The sequence below is a fragment of the Spermophilus citellus genome (assembly GCF_964194105.1).
Source record: "Spermophilus citellus genome assembly, chromosome: 6".
NCBI lineage: Eukaryota > Metazoa > Chordata > Mammalia > Rodentia > Sciuridae > Spermophilus > Spermophilus citellus.
The window spans coordinates 27564887-27581953 of record NC_138187.1 but is presented as its reverse complement, the minus strand read 5'-3'; the positions used below and the strand labels follow the sequence as shown (position 1 = coordinate 27581953).

General features: G+C 60.5%; 1 protein-coding gene across 4 annotated transcripts in view; it reads left to right on the top strand.

Moving 5' to 3' along the window:
* The window catches only part of CLIP2 (CAP-Gly domain containing linker protein 2), a 57474-nt gene that overhangs the window by 22209 nt on the left and 18198 nt on the right, over positions 1-17067 (top strand). For all 4 annotated transcript variants that reach the window (XR_014022740.1, XM_081299882.1, XM_081299881.1 and 1 more), the window contains exons 3-8: positions 1472-2019; positions 7243-7367; positions 7958-8171; positions 8629-8826; positions 9684-9787; positions 11200-11260. Coding sequence is in view for 3 of the 4 variants with exons in the window: in XM_081299882.1 (XP_081156008.1) it covers positions 1472-2019; positions 7243-7367; positions 7958-8171; positions 8629-8826; positions 9684-9787; positions 11200-11260 (1250 nt within the window). In the remaining variant the exon portion in view is untranslated. The remainder of the gene's footprint in view (positions 1-1471; positions 2020-7242; positions 7368-7957; positions 8172-8628; positions 8827-9683; positions 9788-11199; positions 11261-17067) is intronic.

The window sequence follows — 17067 nt, the reverse complement described above, 5'->3', positions numbered from 1 at the left end:
TGGGACCTGATCCCTCAGGGGAATCCAAGTTCTGGGGTGACCATGGCCACATGGTAGGTGCTGATACACCCTGTTGGATGAACCCAAGTGCCGGCACCAAGAGCCAGAGGCCTTTGGCTGGAGCTCGGCTCTGCTGCCCACCATCTGGGAGCCATGGTGAAGCACCTGGTAGCTCTGAGCCTCCGTTGTCTCACCTGTAAATGGGGCAGAGGACGAGGGGAGGCTCCCCGCTCAGAGCCTGGATGGGTGTCTGTGAGGGCTGTGGTCGTCCCAGTGCAGGGAAGCTCTTTGGACTCCCAAGAACCCGGCTCTCACGCGGGATGCACCTTCCCCTGGGCAGGGCTCCGTGGTGACCACCCAAGCTCAGGGTGGCTGTGTTGGCGGCAGAGAGCCCACCCTGCTCTCCCCTATACTTCTGCTGCAGCCCTGCAGGACAGTGGCTTTCTGGCTCCTGAGAGCACCTGACCAGGCTGCACCCTGGTGGTGTTAGCCGCTGTCCTCTGGCCCTTCTCTGGCTGGCTGTGGGAAGGACTGGAAATGGGCAGCTCTGGGGGGGCCTGGCAGTACTGTGCCCCCAGCCCCAAGCCAAGGCCCATCTGCCTGTGAACTCTCCCCTGATGCTTGACTCGGTGGCATGGTGGGGGCAGCCTCACCCTGGGCTGGGCTGGGGGACAGGGAGTGGCTCAGAGGGTGATGGTTGGCATAGGAGGCTGCGTAGGACCCAACCCTCAGGCGGCTCAGAGTGGAGCCAGCCAGGCACACCCAGAGCACAGCTCAAGCCCTGCCCTTTCTGTGGGTGACCTTGAGTGAGCTGCTCCCCATCCTGCTGCAGCACGCCCAAGCCCAGGCCTGGCAGCAGACGTCCTCCCTTGGAGCCCCATTGCTGCTGTGTGTCCTTGAGCAAGGCCCTTGCCTCTCTGAGCCCAGGGGCTGGCCCAGGGGACCCTCAACACCAGTTCAGACCAGAGCCTGGGGTTCAGCCCCAAGAAGGGAGCAAGTTAGGTGCCTGCTACCCCTGGCACCGTCTGAGGCTGGCCCTGGGCTGGGGCTGCTGCTGGAGGAGGTGGGGAGGGAGTTTGGTGGTAGATGCTCTGAGGCTGCCGAGGAGCAGCTTAGGAACCTGCAGTAGGTTCTGGAACCCTCTGAATCAAGGAGGAGGACACAGACCACTCCCTTAACATCTGGGTCCCACCAGGGTCCTGGTGGTCTCCAGTTAGGAGCTGAGGCCTGAATCCTCCGGTGGGGAGGTGGCAGCTTGGCATCCCCTAGGATGGGTCTATGAATCTTGAGTGACCTTGGGCAGTGGAAGTGACCTTGCTTGCCAGGAAGCCCTTCTTAGCGCTGAGACCTTCCAGAAGGGCTGGGAGGGTGGGGAGTGCCCAGGGGCTGCCCAGGGCCACGCTGCTGCTGCTCACTGGGCTCATGTGCCCCAGCCAGGCTTGGTCCTAACCCTGAGCCCCCCTGTCCACAGGCTCCCCACTGCACAAGCAGGCCTCGAGCTCGCCGTCCTCCACCGCAGCCCCGGAGAAGCCCAGCTCGAAAGCGGCCGAAGTGGGTGACGACTTCCTGGGGGATCTGGTGGTGGGCGAGCGCGTGTGGGTGAACGGCGTGAAGCCCGGCGTCGTGCAGTATCTGGGCGAGACACAGTTCGCGCCGGGCCAGTGGGCGGGCGTGGTGCTGGACGACCCCGTGGGCAAGAATGACGGCGCCGTGGGCGGCGTGCGCTACTTCGAGTGCCCGGCGCTGCAGGGCATCTTCACGCGGCCCTCCAAGCTGACCCGGCAGCCCACGGCCGAGGGCTCAGGCAGCGATGCCCACTCGGTGGAGTCGCTCACTGCGCAGAATCTGTCGCTACATTCTGGCACGGCCACGCCCCCGCTGACCAGCCGCGTCATCCCGCTGCGGGAGAGCGTCCTCAACAGCTCTGTCAAGACCGGCAACGAGTCGGGCTCCAACCTCTCGGACAGCGGCTCCGTGAAGCGGGGCGACAAGGACCTACGCCTGGGAGACCGCGTGCTGGTGAGTGCAGGTGGCACCCAGAGAGGCAAGCTGCAGGGAGGGGACAGGAAGGGGACTGGAGGCCTTACAGGGAGTCCACAATTGGGCATGTCCTCATCAGCACCACACCAAGGGACAAGGGAGCCAGGTGAAGTAGGCTCTGGAGACTTGCTGTGTGAACCTCGGTGAGCATCTGAACCTCTCTGAGCCTTAGCCTTCCCATCTACACAATGGTAACTTTAATAGCACCTGACTGGAAGGTTGAAATGTGTTACTACTGTCCTGCCTTCACACAATCACTGATTTTTACTCAAATGCCCCATAAATACTGGCCATCTTTGACATTATCCATTTATCCAGCCTGCCAACATGGCTGCATCAGATGTGCCCTGGAGAAGGCTGGGTACCAGTGCTCCCAGCCCCTGCCCAGGGCCAGGCGGTACCCACGCCCAGTCAGCTATAACCTGAGTGACCAGTGTTGTTGAGGCCAGGAGAATTGGGTCACTGAAGGCTTCCTTCCAGGGGTCCCTCTTCTCTGGTGGTCCCAAATGTTAGAAAGTGGACGGTGGCCCCCAGTTCCTTTGGAATCTATATATACTCTGAACATGGCAGTATTTCCTGGGTACCTGCTATGGCCAGACTGAGGGGGTACCAAGATGAACGGAACAGAGCCTCACCTGATGTGTCCCAGCTGTCTCTGCCCTCCCAGGACCACAGTGTTGCGAAGGGGACAACACACAGGGAAGTCCCTGAAGGTGGCCTGGCATGAGCAGCCGATGAGAGGCATTTGACTGGGGAGAGCGGGGCTCACCTGGAGCCCCAAGACCCCAGAGTGGGGTCCCCAAGGGTATGGCTATCTGGGCCCCTCTCTTTGCCCTGTAGACCCTGCTCCCCCAAACCAAGGTTTCTCCCAGAGGCTTCTGGGAACAGCCTTTGGGGTGGAGGAGGGAGAGGAAGTGTCTGTGCCTAGGGCCAGTTGGACCCTCGGGCTGGTGCTGTGAAGAAGCTTTGTCCCCTGCTTTACATGACTGGAGAAGTTGAGTGACCTGTCTGGTGATGGCACAGAGCCTGATTCAGACCAGCCTGAGGCCCACCTCTCTCTGAGCCCCATGCCCCCCTCGGCTGACTCAGGGTTGGCCGTCCCTCGGGAGCTTCTCCTGGGGTGGCCCTGTGGTGAGCATGGCCAGACTTGATTCCTGCCTCCGGCAGCCTCCAGCCTGCAGGGGAAGGGAGATGATGTCACAGACCTGGTTATCTCCCCACAGACTGCCCTGAAGCAGCAGTCCCCGTTGCTCAGAGGCCTTTCCTGGGGGACGTTGTTAGGGCTGAGCCTGGGGAGTGGCCGGCATGCTGAGAGCGGTCGTGGTTGTAGCGAATACCCAAGCAGCTAACTTACAAAGAAAAAGGGTTTATTTCAGCTCAGGGGTTTGGGGGCTGCAGTCCGTGATTGATTAACCTGTGGCTTTGGGCATGGAGTGGCACGTCATGGCTGGGGGGCGGTGGGGCCCAACCACTCACCTCATAGCCAGGGAGCAAAGAGGAAGAGCTGGGGTCCCCCAGCCCCCCTCAAGGGCACACCTCCAGGACCTGGAAGAACTGCACCCCACTTCCCCAGTAGGGCCTCCCTGAGGACCAGGGCTTTAAGATATGGTCTGCAGCTGGGTATAACCAGGTGACAGAGACACACGCTTCTTTTTTTGGGTTGCTGGGGAGTGAACCCAGGGCCTTGTGCATGTGAGGTAAGTGCTCCACCAACTGAGCCATGTCTCCAGCCCCAGGAGCTTCTTGACCAGTGGCCAGAGAGACCAGAGAAGCTGGAGAGGAGCCGGGGTCTGAGCAGGGAGCAAGGAGCCTCGGGGTAGGACCACACCCCGAGGCTGGCCTGGGAGGCCCTGGTGGGGCTGGGCTTCGCCTGTTCACAGTGGAGACTGCAGAAAGCCCGAGAGGCAGGTTCCCTGCTGCCCAGTTCGGGATCCGAGGTCAAGAGCCGGCCGGCTGCAGGGCAGGTCCCAGGGGAGGCAGGATGCGTGACCCCCTGCGGGTTCCTGACCCCTGTGGAGTGGGAAGCTCAGGCTCTGCATGCTACTGACCAGCCTTAGGTCCCTGCTCCCTGCAGGGAGTGGACACTTCTATCTGTGTCGGGTGTCCAGTGCCCAGAGGCTGGGCACACAGGGAGGACCACCCAGCTGGCCCAGCAGCAGGGCTGGTCCGCCAGGGGCTGCCACTCAGGCTCTCAGCCCACCGGGGCTGCAGTCTGTCCTTGGGAGTGAGCCCCGACCTGGGCACTGTGTCCAGCACTCTGTGCCTTGTCACCTTGGGCCTTCCACTGTCACACTAGACAGGGACGGTGGCCTGGCCCTGAACAACAGCCTGCGGGGCACAGGAAGGGGCAGTGGCAGCCACCTTTTTTATTCACTCAGCAAAACCTGCCTTGGAGCGGACATTCCTGGGACTCTGGGTGGAGACAGGAGCGGATCCCAGTGAGGGGTGTCCACTCTGCAGGGTGCAGAGCCGGCCTGTGTGGGGGCGAGGCCCAGACACCGATGACACTGCTCCTGGGTCGGCCGGGAGCCACGTGACTGTCACTCCCACTCAGGACAGTTAGCCATTTCTAATAAAAGTAAACATGTCTTTGTGTGACCCAGCTGTCACCCCCCTGGTGTTCACCCAGGTGAGCTGGAAGCCATACAACCCTCCACCGCTGCTCAAAGCAGCAGGTTCCCAATGGCCACAACTCAGCCTGGCCACTGGGAGGACCTTGTGTGGCCTTGGGCGGTGGCACATTTGCCATTGGGACATTTTTCGGCAATGGGAAGAAATAAGCCATTTGGCCTGTAAAGGCCATCACGTGTATTGGTAATTGATAGCCAGCCTGAAAAGTCGATGGGCTGGATTATTCCCACTGTGTGACCTTCAGGACCAGGCAAAGTCAGGGCTGCCTTTTTTTTTTTTTTTTTAATGAAACTGGGGGTTGAACCAGGGAGGCTCTACCATGAGGTACACCCCAGACCTATTTTAAAAAATATTTATTTTTTTAGTTGTAGTTGGACACAATACCTTTATTTCACTTATTTATTTTTTTATGTGGTGCTGAGAATTGAACCCAGGGTCTTGCACGTGCGAGGCGAGCGCTCTACTGCTGAGCCATGACCGCAGCTGCCCCCAGCCCCTTTTTATTTTTATTTTTATTTTTTATTTTGAGACAATGTCTTGATAAATTACTGAGGCTGGCCTCCAGCTTATGATCCTCCTGCCTCAGCCTCTGAAGTTGCTGGGATTACAGTCACGAGCCACTATGCCTGGCTTGGTTGAAAAATCTTTAGTCCCCCCCGACCCTGGTGGCTGTTCCTCCATCCCTCTGTGGGATGGACACTTGGCCCCAGAGGAGGGTCCAAGACAACCTTCGAGTGAGGGGATCCAGGCAGCGTGGGCTGAGGAAGGAGGGTGAGGGGAACACTTCTGCTCTGGAGGCGGAGCCCTGTCCCCAGCCAGTCTCCTCCTCTCTCACCCGCTGACACTGGTGGCCTAGGCTGTGCCCTCCATGGTGGAGATGACAAGAAGCTTCTCCAGGGAAAATGAGAACAAGAGAAGGTGGTGCAGACATGAGCCGAACACGGTGCCACTCAACATGCCCACATGCATATTCATGCTCATGAATATTCATATGGCCTGAATGTTCACAGGGACTCCTATTCGGTGAGCCAAGGCGCTCTGGAGATGAAAGACGTGAGTGCAGAAATAAGCCCCATGGAGGTGTCTGAGATGTCTGAGAAAGGAGGGCAAAAAGGGATGGGCAAGGACAGAGAGGACCGGCAGGAACTCACGCTCACTGAGGGCGCAGGGGCTGGGGTTGCAGAAGGAGGGGTCCCGGGGAGGGAGGCTGGGGTCAGGAAGGACTGGAGCAGCACCCCATAGTCGGCAGGTGCCTGACCCCTGGGCAGCCAGGACAGCAGCCCGCAGAGGGAAGGAGAAGCCACCGAACCTGGGACATAGACGTGCCGCGGGGCTCCTGGGTGGACAGGTACTCCCACATATGGGCTGGGACTCCATGTGGCTTTGAGAGTCGCAAGGGACCCTGGATAGCAGGGGACTCGGAGATTCTCTAGGGTCCATCCAGCTGCACTTCAGAGCGAAGGTAGTGGGGCTCAGAGGTGGCGCCTCCGCCTCACACGCTCGAGGCCCGGGACTCCAGCCCCAGCCCTGCAGAAACCAAGGCACAAGTGAAGGGGATGCAGTCAGAATGTCACCCCAGCTTTGTATCAGCTAAGACAGTAAAAATCAAAACCTCGAGGTTGTCAGCGTGCTGCTCAGAGACAGGGAGGTCAACAGGAAAGTCCCCACGGTTCTAAGCGATTGCTTCTGGGGAGAGGAGAGAAACTGGGGCTTTCCCGATGGCTCTGCAGGTATTTGACTCAGATACTCACAAGTGCAGCTGGGACTTTGGAATTTTAAAACTGCTGCTACAGTAATGTCCACATTTCTTTCTTTTCTTTTTTTGGTACCAAGGGTTGAACCCGGGGGTGATTAAACCCCTGAGCCCCATCCCCAGCCTTCTTTTGTATTTTATTTAGAGACGGGGTCTCACTGAGTTGCTCAGCGCCTTGCTTTTGCTGAGGCTGGTTTTGAACTTGTCTCACCTCCTGAGCCACCTTTCTTATTATCCTGTCCTGTGATTTTTTTTTTTTTTTTTTTTTTTTGCACTGTGGTGAAGACCACATGACATAGGATCGACCGTCCCAGCCCTCGCTGAGTGCACAGGCCAGCAGCATTAAACTCACTCACGTTGCTGCACAGCAGACTCGTGGAACTTTCTCATCTTGCAAAACAGAAACTCTGGATCTGTTAACAGTAACTTCCTCCCTGGCAGGACCCCCACACCACCCTTCAAACTGCTTTTCAGGGCTACCTGTGATGCATTTCTAGTATCCAACTCCATCTACAGTACTTAATTTTCACAAAAGTCCTTACGGATGAAGGTGGTGAGGCTCAGAGATGTTGGTGAGGCTCACACAGCTTGTCGGTGGCTACATTTGAATGCAGATACATGTCCCTCCCCAGCCTGTTTGTGCTCTCGAATGGGTCAGCCTGGGAGGCACTGGGACCTGCGTCCCTCCCAGCTGTTTGTGAGCCTCCTCTTCCTTGTGTGCCCCCTGCCCATATGGGATAAGTCCAGGTGCTCACACTGTCTCCATGGTGCCTGCCTCGTCCCCCAGACCCCCCCAAAAAAAATCTGTGTGCCAACAGGTTGGTGGGACGAAGACTGGCGTGGTGCGGTATGTGGGGGAGACAGACTTTGCCAAGGGCGAGTGGTGTGGCGTGGAACTGGACGAGCCCCTTGGGAAGAATGATGGGGCGGTGGCAGGCACCAGGTACGTGGGGCTTCCCGGGGACTGTGGGGGGAGGGGCAACGGGGACTGGGTGGGCTGGGAGCCAGGTGGGCCCTGAGCCGGAGTGCCCTTTACCTGGCAGGAAGGTGGGTCGCTGGCCAGGGGGTGGGACGGTGGCAGCCCCCCAGCGCATGAGCACCTGGTGGGACCTTGTGGTCCAGTGTGCCGCCTGGTACTGGAGTGGCTTTGGGAGCAGAAGAGTCCACGGTTTCCATGACAACGTATGCCTTCCTGTTTGGGGGTGGGTGACTCTCATCCGCTCTCAACTCAGGAGCTGCCAGGCAGCCGCCCCTGCCTGGCCCAGCCCAAGGTGTCTTCTGCTGGCTTTTGCTTCTCTGTGTGGGGGACTCCTGGACAGAGAGCTCATGGGACTCCTTGATCTGGGGGTGATTAAGGACGCCCTGGTCACCTCCATTCCTCTGAGAATCCTGTCCCTCTGCCTGGAGGGCTCTGCCCGGGTGCGGGTGGCCAGAGATAGGTGCCCATCTCTGCTGGGCTTAGAAGAGGTGGGAGGTGAGGTGGTGCCCGGCTGTGGGGCCGCGGTGGCAGCGTGGGTCTCCCCTGCTTCCTAGGTACTTCCAGTGCCCACCCAAGTTTGGTCTCTTCGCGCCCATCCACAAGGTCCTCCGCATCGGCTTCCCGTCCACCAGCCCGGCCAAGGCCAAGAAGACCAAGCGCATGGCCATGGGCGTCTCCGCGCTGACCCACAGCCCCAGCAGCTCTTCCATCAGCTCCGTCAGCTCTGTGGCCTCCTCCGTCGGGGGCCGGCCCAGCCGCAGTGGCCTGGTGAGGGGGCCTTGGGGAGGGTGGGACCCGGTGTCCCAGTCTGCCCTCTGCTTGCCCCGGCTCCCAGTGTCCCACAGTCTGGGGTTTTGAACAAACATGGAGGTGCCCATGTTTCCTGGGAGTGACAGAGCCATTTCCATTCACTGCTCCTGTGTCCTGCCGCAGTGGTCGCCTACGCCTTTCCTTGGGGGACCGAGGATCCGTGCAGGGTTCAGAGAGGCTGGTGGAGGCCCCTTTGTGGTAGAAAGGAGGCTGCTCCGGGAGTGGGCACAGGACCCTGTTCGGCCCAGCCTGGGAACAGGGCCCCTTGGGGTCTGGGAGGAACCAGCCCAGAGTTCCCTGAACCATGTCGTCACAGTGCGCCTTGGGGTGTCCAGGCTCTGGCCAGGCGAGAGCAGGCCCCAGGGTCCAGGCACCTCGGTGCCGTGGTCCCTGAGTCCCATCTGCACCTCCGCAGCTCACGGAGACCTCCTCGCGCTACGCCCGCAAGATCTCGGGCACCACGGCGCTGCAGGAGGCGCTGAAGGAGAAGCAGCAGCACATTGAGCAGCTGCTGGCCGAGCGGGACCTGGAGCGGGCCGAGGTGGCCAAGGCCACCAGCCACATCTGCGAGGTGGAGAAGGAGATCGCCCTGCTCAAGGCACAGCACGAGCAGGTGGGCGCCAAGCCACCGGGCCCCCAGGGCCACCAGGACCCCTCCTGCCAGTCCCCAGTGCCACTCACACGCAGAGAAATACCCAGCGTGCACTAGCAGCGCGCTCGCCCCACTTTCCAGACCCGCAGCCGCCCAGTGGCCTCCCTGGGCCCTTCTGGGAACCCAGCCACGGAGCCACCTCTGCCGTCCGTCCTGCGGGAGTGCGAGCTTTTCTAGGTCACGAAAAATCCTTCACTAAGTTAGTGGCTGTGTGGCCATCATCATGACCTGTGTCCTTGTGATGTGGCCGTCCCTTGCTGTCATTTACACTTTCTAGTCTTTCTCTTCTACATAATACCATCGGGACGTCTTGGGGACACAGCCGTCCGCGTGTCATGCTCTTGAGCACATCTGGGGTTGGGTTTCGGGGCAGGGCCCTTGCCCCAAGCTTGGGGCCGCTGCTGTCTCATCCCTTGATGTCTCTGAGTGACAGCCCCCACGCCCTGTATTCAGGGGGCCCAGATCAGGAAAGCCAGGTTCACCGAGGCTAGGGATGTGGCGCCTGCCCAGCGTGGGCAGCCCCCTTCAGTTAAAAAGCCTGTGGGGGCCTCCGCCTGGTGGCTGGGAAGTGGGAGGAACTGGGCCATGGTCTTGGGCCAACCTCATGCGGCTGGCAGTCCCCTGGGTGGGGCCTCCTCTGCCATTCCTGCTGGGTCTCTGGACCTCAGCCTGCCCAGCTGCGCCTGCACGGGGAGCAGGGGCTGCAGGGCATCCAGGCCTGCCCCTCGCCCTCCTTGCCCCTGCCTCTGCCCCTTCTGGACCCCACACCTGCCCCGGGAGACTGGCCCTGACCCTGCTGTGGCCCTTGCTTGGGCCAGTATGTTGCAGAGGCAGAGGAGAAGCTGCAGCGGGCACGGCTACTGGTGGAGAGCGTGCGGAAGGAGAAGGTGGACCTGTCCAACCAGCTGGAGGAGGAGCGGAGGTACGCGGTGCCCGGCCACCCCGCTGGGCCAGAAGGTCGGGAGGAGCACGGGCTCCGGGGTCCAGGCCCCAGCTCCAGTCCTGCTCTGCCGCCCCAGCAGTGTCACCTGGACTAGAGCCCAATCCCTGGGCCTTGGTCACCTGCCTGTTGAGTGGGGACACAGGGTGACGGGAGCAGAGCTCCTGCAGAGGCCCAGCACAGACGGATGCTGTGTCTGCGGCTGTAGACCGCACGTTCCCACCGGCCAGCGTCTCATCACAGGAGACCAGCCTGGCCCTTCTGGGAGCCGAGACTGGGGTCAGGGCCCCACATTGCTGCCACTGAACCCCTGGGCCAAGTCCCCTGCACAGAGCTTCCAGCTCCTATCCTGGGGCTTAGTCCCCACTTCACATGCCAGGAAGCTGAGGCCCAGAGACGGCAGCAGAAGGACACTTGGGACGCCTTGCGCGGTGCTAGCCAAGCACCGTCCCCTCGTAGGATGAGCCTGGGGGCTGCCATATCGCAGGCGGAAAGCAGACCTGGTGCGCACCTAGGGGGTGCTGCTGTTTCCTGCCCCGCCACAGGGGCCGTGGGGGCATCCTGTCTCTTTCTGAGGCAGCTACAGGGATGGGGCACACGTCCCCTCCTCCCAGGAAAGCTCCTGGCCAGGGGGTCACGGTACCAACAAACCCTGCAAAGTCAGATGTTTACGCCTCCCACCAGCCCAGCCCGAGGAGGGAGGCGGAGTGATGTGGGCGGGTTTGCCTGGTCCCAGAGCCTCTCCCCCCTCCCACCCTCCAGCCCCCCACCGTGCCCCCAGCCCAAGCCCCCACTTGCATCTGTGTTTGGGGCTTTCAGCCAGGGCCTGGGCTCTGCAGGCTGCTGTTTCTGTCTGACTCCCAGAAACGAGGGTTTATTTCTATCTGCTGAGATGGTCATCAGAGGCCATGGTCATCGAAGCCCACACATCTGGCTCCCATGGCAATGGTCCTGAAGCTGATCATCGAAAGCAGTTCTGTAAAGCATTGCAGAAATTGTGTCCAGTAGGGGCCAGCATTGGCCTGTGCTTGCTGGGTGACCTTGGGCAGGCAACTTGCCCTCTCTGACCCTCTGTCCTTCCTCCCAGCTCACAGATTGGTCCACTTGGCAGCATCTGCTCCCTGCGGAGCCCTCACTAACATGGTGGTGACTCCATTACTAGTCCACCATCCTCTGTCCCCCCAGCCGCCCCAGGAGAAAGGAAGGTCCTGCTCAGAGTGCAGGGTGGGCTGGGAGATCTGGAGGCCTCCAGAGAGCTCTGCTCCTGGGGACGGTCCCTCCGCGTGGTCTGGGCTCGGATCCAGCTGCAGGCAGCCTCACCTTTCTCGCCGCCATTGACCTGATGCAGCCCTCCTCCGGGCCAGGCGGTCAGTCCCCTCTCTCCCCCCCTGCAGGAAAGTGGAGGACCTGCAGTTCCGGGTGGAGGAGGAGTCCATCACCAAGGGGGACTTGGAGGTAAGGCTAGGGCCCTCCCTGAGCTGACCCAGCATCCCGCCGGGGGGCTTGCCGGCTTGCGCTGGCAGCACTGTGGGCCTCCTTGTTAGGAGGCTGGGAGGTCGCAACGGGAACAGGGAGGAGGGGTCACACCTGGAAGAGCGGGGAGAGGCTGCCAGGAGACATCGGTGTAGAGCAGAGGTGGGAATGGCTCTGTCAGAACCCCACAGGAGCCTGTGTTGGTGGCTGGGGTGGGGGACAGGATGACCAGGGCAGTGAGGACACCACCTGGGCCTGAGAATGAAGTAGTGGACTTCCCATCCTTTCCCGTTGGGCAGTAGCCCCAGAGTTGTCCCTTGGGCTGTCGGTTCACCTGGGACTCCAGGTGCCGTCTGGCTGGAAGCTCGTGGGGTCACCGAAGGCGTAGAGAACTGAGGCTCAGAAAGGCAGAGGGACTCGACGAGTTGAGCCAGCAGGACTCGGCCCCATTCCTCACTGTCCTTGGGCACTGGGCCTCCAGCTGTCACCCTCACTCCTGGCTCTAGGCGCCCTTCCCTCTGCAGTGACACCCACCCGTCAGGTCCAGGGGGGGCTACTCAGGTCAGTTGGCCAACGGACGTGGCCCTGGAGCCTCCCCAGACCACCCAGAGACCACAGGGCTCCTGAGGCCGCAGTTGAAGGGGCTGGAGCACCTTCTGCCTCCTGGGATGTGACAAGGGACAGAGCTCCCAGAGCTGGCAGATGGAATGGGGACAGCGAGGTCACTCCCTTCCCCTCTCTGGTTCTGGCTGTTCCCTCTCCTGAGCCTGTTTCCTGCTCTGTAAAGGAAGGAGGCCGAGTCCCTCAGGGTCCCTGAGTCCCTGAGCCTGTGTCCTGGAGGCAGGCCGGGCCATCCCTGGCAGGCCTGGGACCCCAAAAGCTGCCTTCCCCCACGTGATGGTGCCGTCCAGGGGCTACACTCTGGGAACCCTAGCAGACTGCTTCAGCAGTGAGCTTTGAGCTCAAATCAGAAATCATAGTTTCTGAACTCGAGAGCCGCTCGAAGACCCCTGACTTCCAGTTCCCCACCAGCAAAACTGCACTGGGCATCCTGTCCCCGGGCCATCCCGGCTGGGCAATGGGAGGGGGACGTGCACCCTGCATAGAGTCTCTGCTAGTGGCCTCTGTCAGCAGGTCTACATGGCTTGAGGTGGCATCAGGCCGTTTTGACGCCTGTGTCCCTCAGAGCCAAACATTTAGCCAGTTTTTCTCATGGGCAGCTGTCCCCCTACAGGGGCTGAGCTGGGTTGTGGGAAAGCAGCTGGGGTCGCTAGAACAGAGCTCCCGTGCCCCAGCCGGTGTCAGTCCCCAGGGATATGGGGAATCCACGCCCTGCAAGGACAGGCAGGGCAGAGACCTGGAGCAGATCTGCTAGGAGCCGAGCCCCCCAGCAGAGCCTCCCTCTTCTCCTGAGTCGGGCCTGTCTGCCTTCCTGGCTCACTGTCCCCCCTCTACCCACCTGCTCCAGCCTGCGGGTGCCACCCATCACCCCCCAGTTACCCTCACAGGAGAATCTGATTGGCCCCAGGCCAGCCAGTGGGCGGGTGGGCTTTGATCAGGGGCCCACCCCAGATGCAGTGCGGCCTGGCCGGGAGAGGCCGGGCGGGTGCAGGACAGACAGTGATGGCCAGTTCCTGGGGAAGGGCTGTCGCATCCCATGGTGACGTTTGTATGTATAAATTGAATCGTGACCATTTTCGTGGCAACCAGGAGGCAGATTGACCCCGAGGCTCCTCATCCCCACCCATCTTAAGAGTCAAAATTAAAAACCAGGAGTCTGCTGGGCCTCCTCTGGCTGTGTCACCCCACCTCTCTGTTAGTGCTCACAGCAAGGGAGTTGCCCCTGAGAGCGGTTCCCCTTCTGTCCCTTCCCCCAGTGACAGCCCATGTCCCCATTCCCACTTCCTGGCCTTCTTGCTGGCCTTCCACCTCCTGACCTCCGAGTGCAGACTCGGGCCTTTGGCCTCTGGTCCAGGCGGGGCCTCAGCGTCCCTGTGGGGCCCTCCGGGCATGCCCTCGTGACATTGCCACCAGGATTCCCTGGGCTGCAAATCTCTCCAGCCGAGCAACTGAAAGCGGCACCCACTCGAGCCTCCCAGTTCTGGAGGCCAGAAGCCTAACCTGTCGGTGCTGGGCGCGGCTGGTCCCCTGCGGAAGGCTTGGGTGTACCCTCCTGGTGTCTGCCAGCTGCCCGCGCCTGGCCAGCCCTCTCCCGTCCTGCTGGCAGCTCTCCCATGACTGACGTGTGGCCTTCCTCCAGGACACCAGTCATGAGGTTGGGGATCGGGGTCCACCCCAGTCCAGGCTGATCTCAGTCATGACAAGAACGGAGACCCTGCTCCAAACAAGGCCCCGTCTGAGATTCTGGGCAGGGGGACCTGTCCCCACAGGCTCTGGCTTCCTGTCCCTGCCTTGCCTGAGCACCCCCCAGCCGTTCCCATCTTCTCGCCCCCTCATCGCTCCAAAACAAGTGCCTTGACCTTGGTGCCCAGGTCACCTCTGTCCCCACAGCTGTCCCCCTGGGAGACGGCACCAGCCCACACCCACCCCGTCCTTACCCTTGCTCCCCCACACGAAGCCACCATAGCCTTTTTAAAAATATCTTGTAAAATTTTTAATAGTGGAAAATTTTAAAGCTGTTCAGCAGCAGAGAGGACAATGTCACAAGCTCCCAGGTCCCATCACCGGCTCCTCCAGGTGCCAACTCGTGGCTGATCCTGCTTCAGCCCCCACCCCATCCCATCACATCCCACTCACCCTATGACCAAAGCTTCCCTGTGGCCCCCAGGTCCTGCCCCTTCCCTGCTCACACCTGCAGGTAACGCCAGGCTCTGGAGTGGCTGGGAGAAGACTCTCAGACGCAGCCCCTCCTGGTCTCGGGCTTGGTGGCTCCTGTGTGCCCTAACGTGCCTCTGCCTGTGCTGGGTCCTCTGAAGCCCCTGACCCGCACTCTGCCTTAAGTAGACTCCTCTCCCAGGCCCACCCCAGGTTCCCTCTGCCCACTGCCCAGGTCTCTCCCAGAATGACCTTCTCTCTGCTTTATCATTGGCATCCTTCCCCAGGATCTCTGCCCCTCGAGGGTGGCACCTTGTCCAGCTTATTCACCTCTGTGTCTCTGAGGCCAGGACGTGGTGAGGAGCACGTTTGTCCTCGGGTGGGCTTCCTGGGTCACAAGCTGAGAACAAGTTTGGGGTCCATGCCTTGCCCTGGATGTCACAGCTTTAGGCCACTGGGGGTCTGCTGTAAGTCACCCCGGCTGTGGTGTCCTCTGGTAGCACCTGGTGCTTCTGAGTGGTCTGTCATTCACAGGAGACCAAGGGAAGCCCTGGGCCTCTGTCCTTCAGGGGCCCTTCCCAGCTCACTCATGAAGCAAACCCTGGACTACCAGAGAGCTGTCCCCAGGTGGTGGGGTGGACGCCGCTCAAGGGAACGAGGAAGGGCTGTTGGCAGAGCTCTGCCAGATCTTGAGCTGGGGCAGGGCAGAAGGCAGCCTGCCCTTCCCCCTGCAGGAGCCTCTGGCTGCTGTGCACCGGTGCAGGAGCTGAGGACTCCGGCGAGCGCCTGCGCTGGTCAGAGTTTCACTGCTGACTGACCAGCGCCACTAGAGAGGGGAAAGGTTTATTTGGGGGCTCATGATTTTTGAGGACCCAGCCCACAGACAGTCGGCTCCATTCCTGGGGCTCAGGGTGAGGCAGGGCGTCTTGGCAGAGGGTGTGGGGAGCAAAGCAGCTCATGTGGTGACCAGGAAGCAGAGAGACAAAATATCTACCCCAAAGGCTCGTCCCCAGTGCCCACCTCCCCTAGCCACACCCCACCGGCCTCCAGGTACCCCCCAGCTACTCCCCACCTGGGGACTAATTCAGAGCCACTCACTTCACCTCCAAACCTTGCCTTGTCCCACACGTGAGCTTCAGGGGGACACCACACATCTAAACCCTTGCAGTGCCCGCTTAGGGATGTGGTGGTCTTGGCTCTGGACCCCGCCCTGCTGAAGCTGCTGGTGGCTTCGAGCCCTGGCCCTCCCTGGAGCAGCCCCTCCCCTCCCAAACTGACACCAGTTCAGCTGGATGGGGCTCTTGTTATTCCTTGAGGGAAATTCAGAAAACAAGATGATGAGCCAGGGGGTCTGAGCATCTCCATCGCTGTTTATGTGTTGCAAGGGAAGTGCAGTCATCCCTCGGTGTCCAGGGAGTGGCTGGCTCCAGGACCCCAGAAACACTAAGAGTGTCAGATGTTCAGCCCTTGTGCGAATGGCGCAGTATTTGCATAGACCCTGCATCCCCTGCCAGGTCCTTGCAGTCACCTCTAGGTAACCATCAGGGGCACTCAGATGCTGGGTAAACAGTTGTCTTCCTGGGGAATGATGACATGGAACAAAGTCTGGATAGGCTCAGTACAGACTAAGGGTGTTTTGTTTTGGGTACCAGGCAGTGGAGCCAGGGCCCCTGGCCACGGAGCCACCTCCCTAGCCTTTTGTGGGTTTTATTTTTTATTTTGAGACAGGGTCTTGCTAAGTTTTGAGGCTGACCTTGAATTTGCAACCCTCCCGCCTCAGCCTCCCAAGTGCTGGGATTACAGGTGTGTGCGCCACCGCGCCCAGCCCGGGTTCAGTTTTTAAGAAATATTCTCACCAGGCTGGTGGAGTGTGCTTGTGATCCCAGCAGCTCAGGAGGATCACAAGTTTGAGGTCAGGCTCACAACTTAGCAAGGCCCTTTCTCAAAACAAAAATATATCAATCAAAAAGGGGATGCAGCTTAGTGGTGAGGCACCCTTAGATTCCCCAGGACCAAAAAAAGGGGGAAGGAAATTATTTTCAACTAGGGGCTAGTGGGGTCTGCGGACGCTACCCCACCAGCATGGAGGGCTGTTTCTGGGCCGAGGGTTTCCACACCTTCAGCGGAGGACCAGCCTCAGCTGTTGGCGCATGCGTGCTGTTTCGTGGAGGCGCCTGCGACTTGGCGCTACTTTTGTCTCCTGGAAGATGAGCCTGGTTTTCAAACTGGTTCCCCAGGGTACCCAGGGCGAGAGCCCTCTGCTCCCTGCCTCCCCACCAGGGTCCGCCACGGGCAATCAAATGCCATCGTGGCGCCCTGAGAATGCCAGGCTTTGTTAGCGGATAAAGCAGGTGTTGTGTAGTGGGGACAGAAGTGCTCTTGTGCTTCCTGGAGACCAGGCGTCCTCCATGCCCCCACCCCGGGGGTGGGGCGGGCAGCGACCAGGCAGGCGGTGGGAGGCACGGCCCAGTGCCACCCAAAGCTCAGGCTGGAGAACCAGGGTGGTGCATGTGAGTTTATCTTTGCAATCTGCCCAATCCGCTGCTCTCTGTCAGCACCGGCCTGGGGACCTGTCACTCCTGGGACCACATATTTCCTCCTCCTCCTAAAGGCCTCCTGTGTGCCCAACCCTGTTCCCAAAATGAGTCCCAGCCCACAGGCTCCCTGAGGGGCAGCAGGGAGAGGAAGGGCCCTCCCCGGAGCAGACATTGGAGTCCTGAAAATCCCAGGGCGGCCACAGGGGTGACAGGCAGGAGGATCCAAAGTTCGAGGCCAGCCTCAGCAATTTAGCGAGGCCCTTAGCAATTTAGGGAGAGGCTGTCTCTAAAATATAAAAAGGGCAGGGGCCGTGGCTCAGTGGTTAAGCACCTCTGGGTTCAATCCAGGGTAACTCTCCCACCCAAAAACCACCCAGCCAGGCCCCCTGCTGGGGGGGCTCAGCACCCGCTCTGCAGGCCTCTATCCCTGAGCAATTCTGGCTCCTCGACCTGCTCTGTCTTGTTTGCGGAAGATGA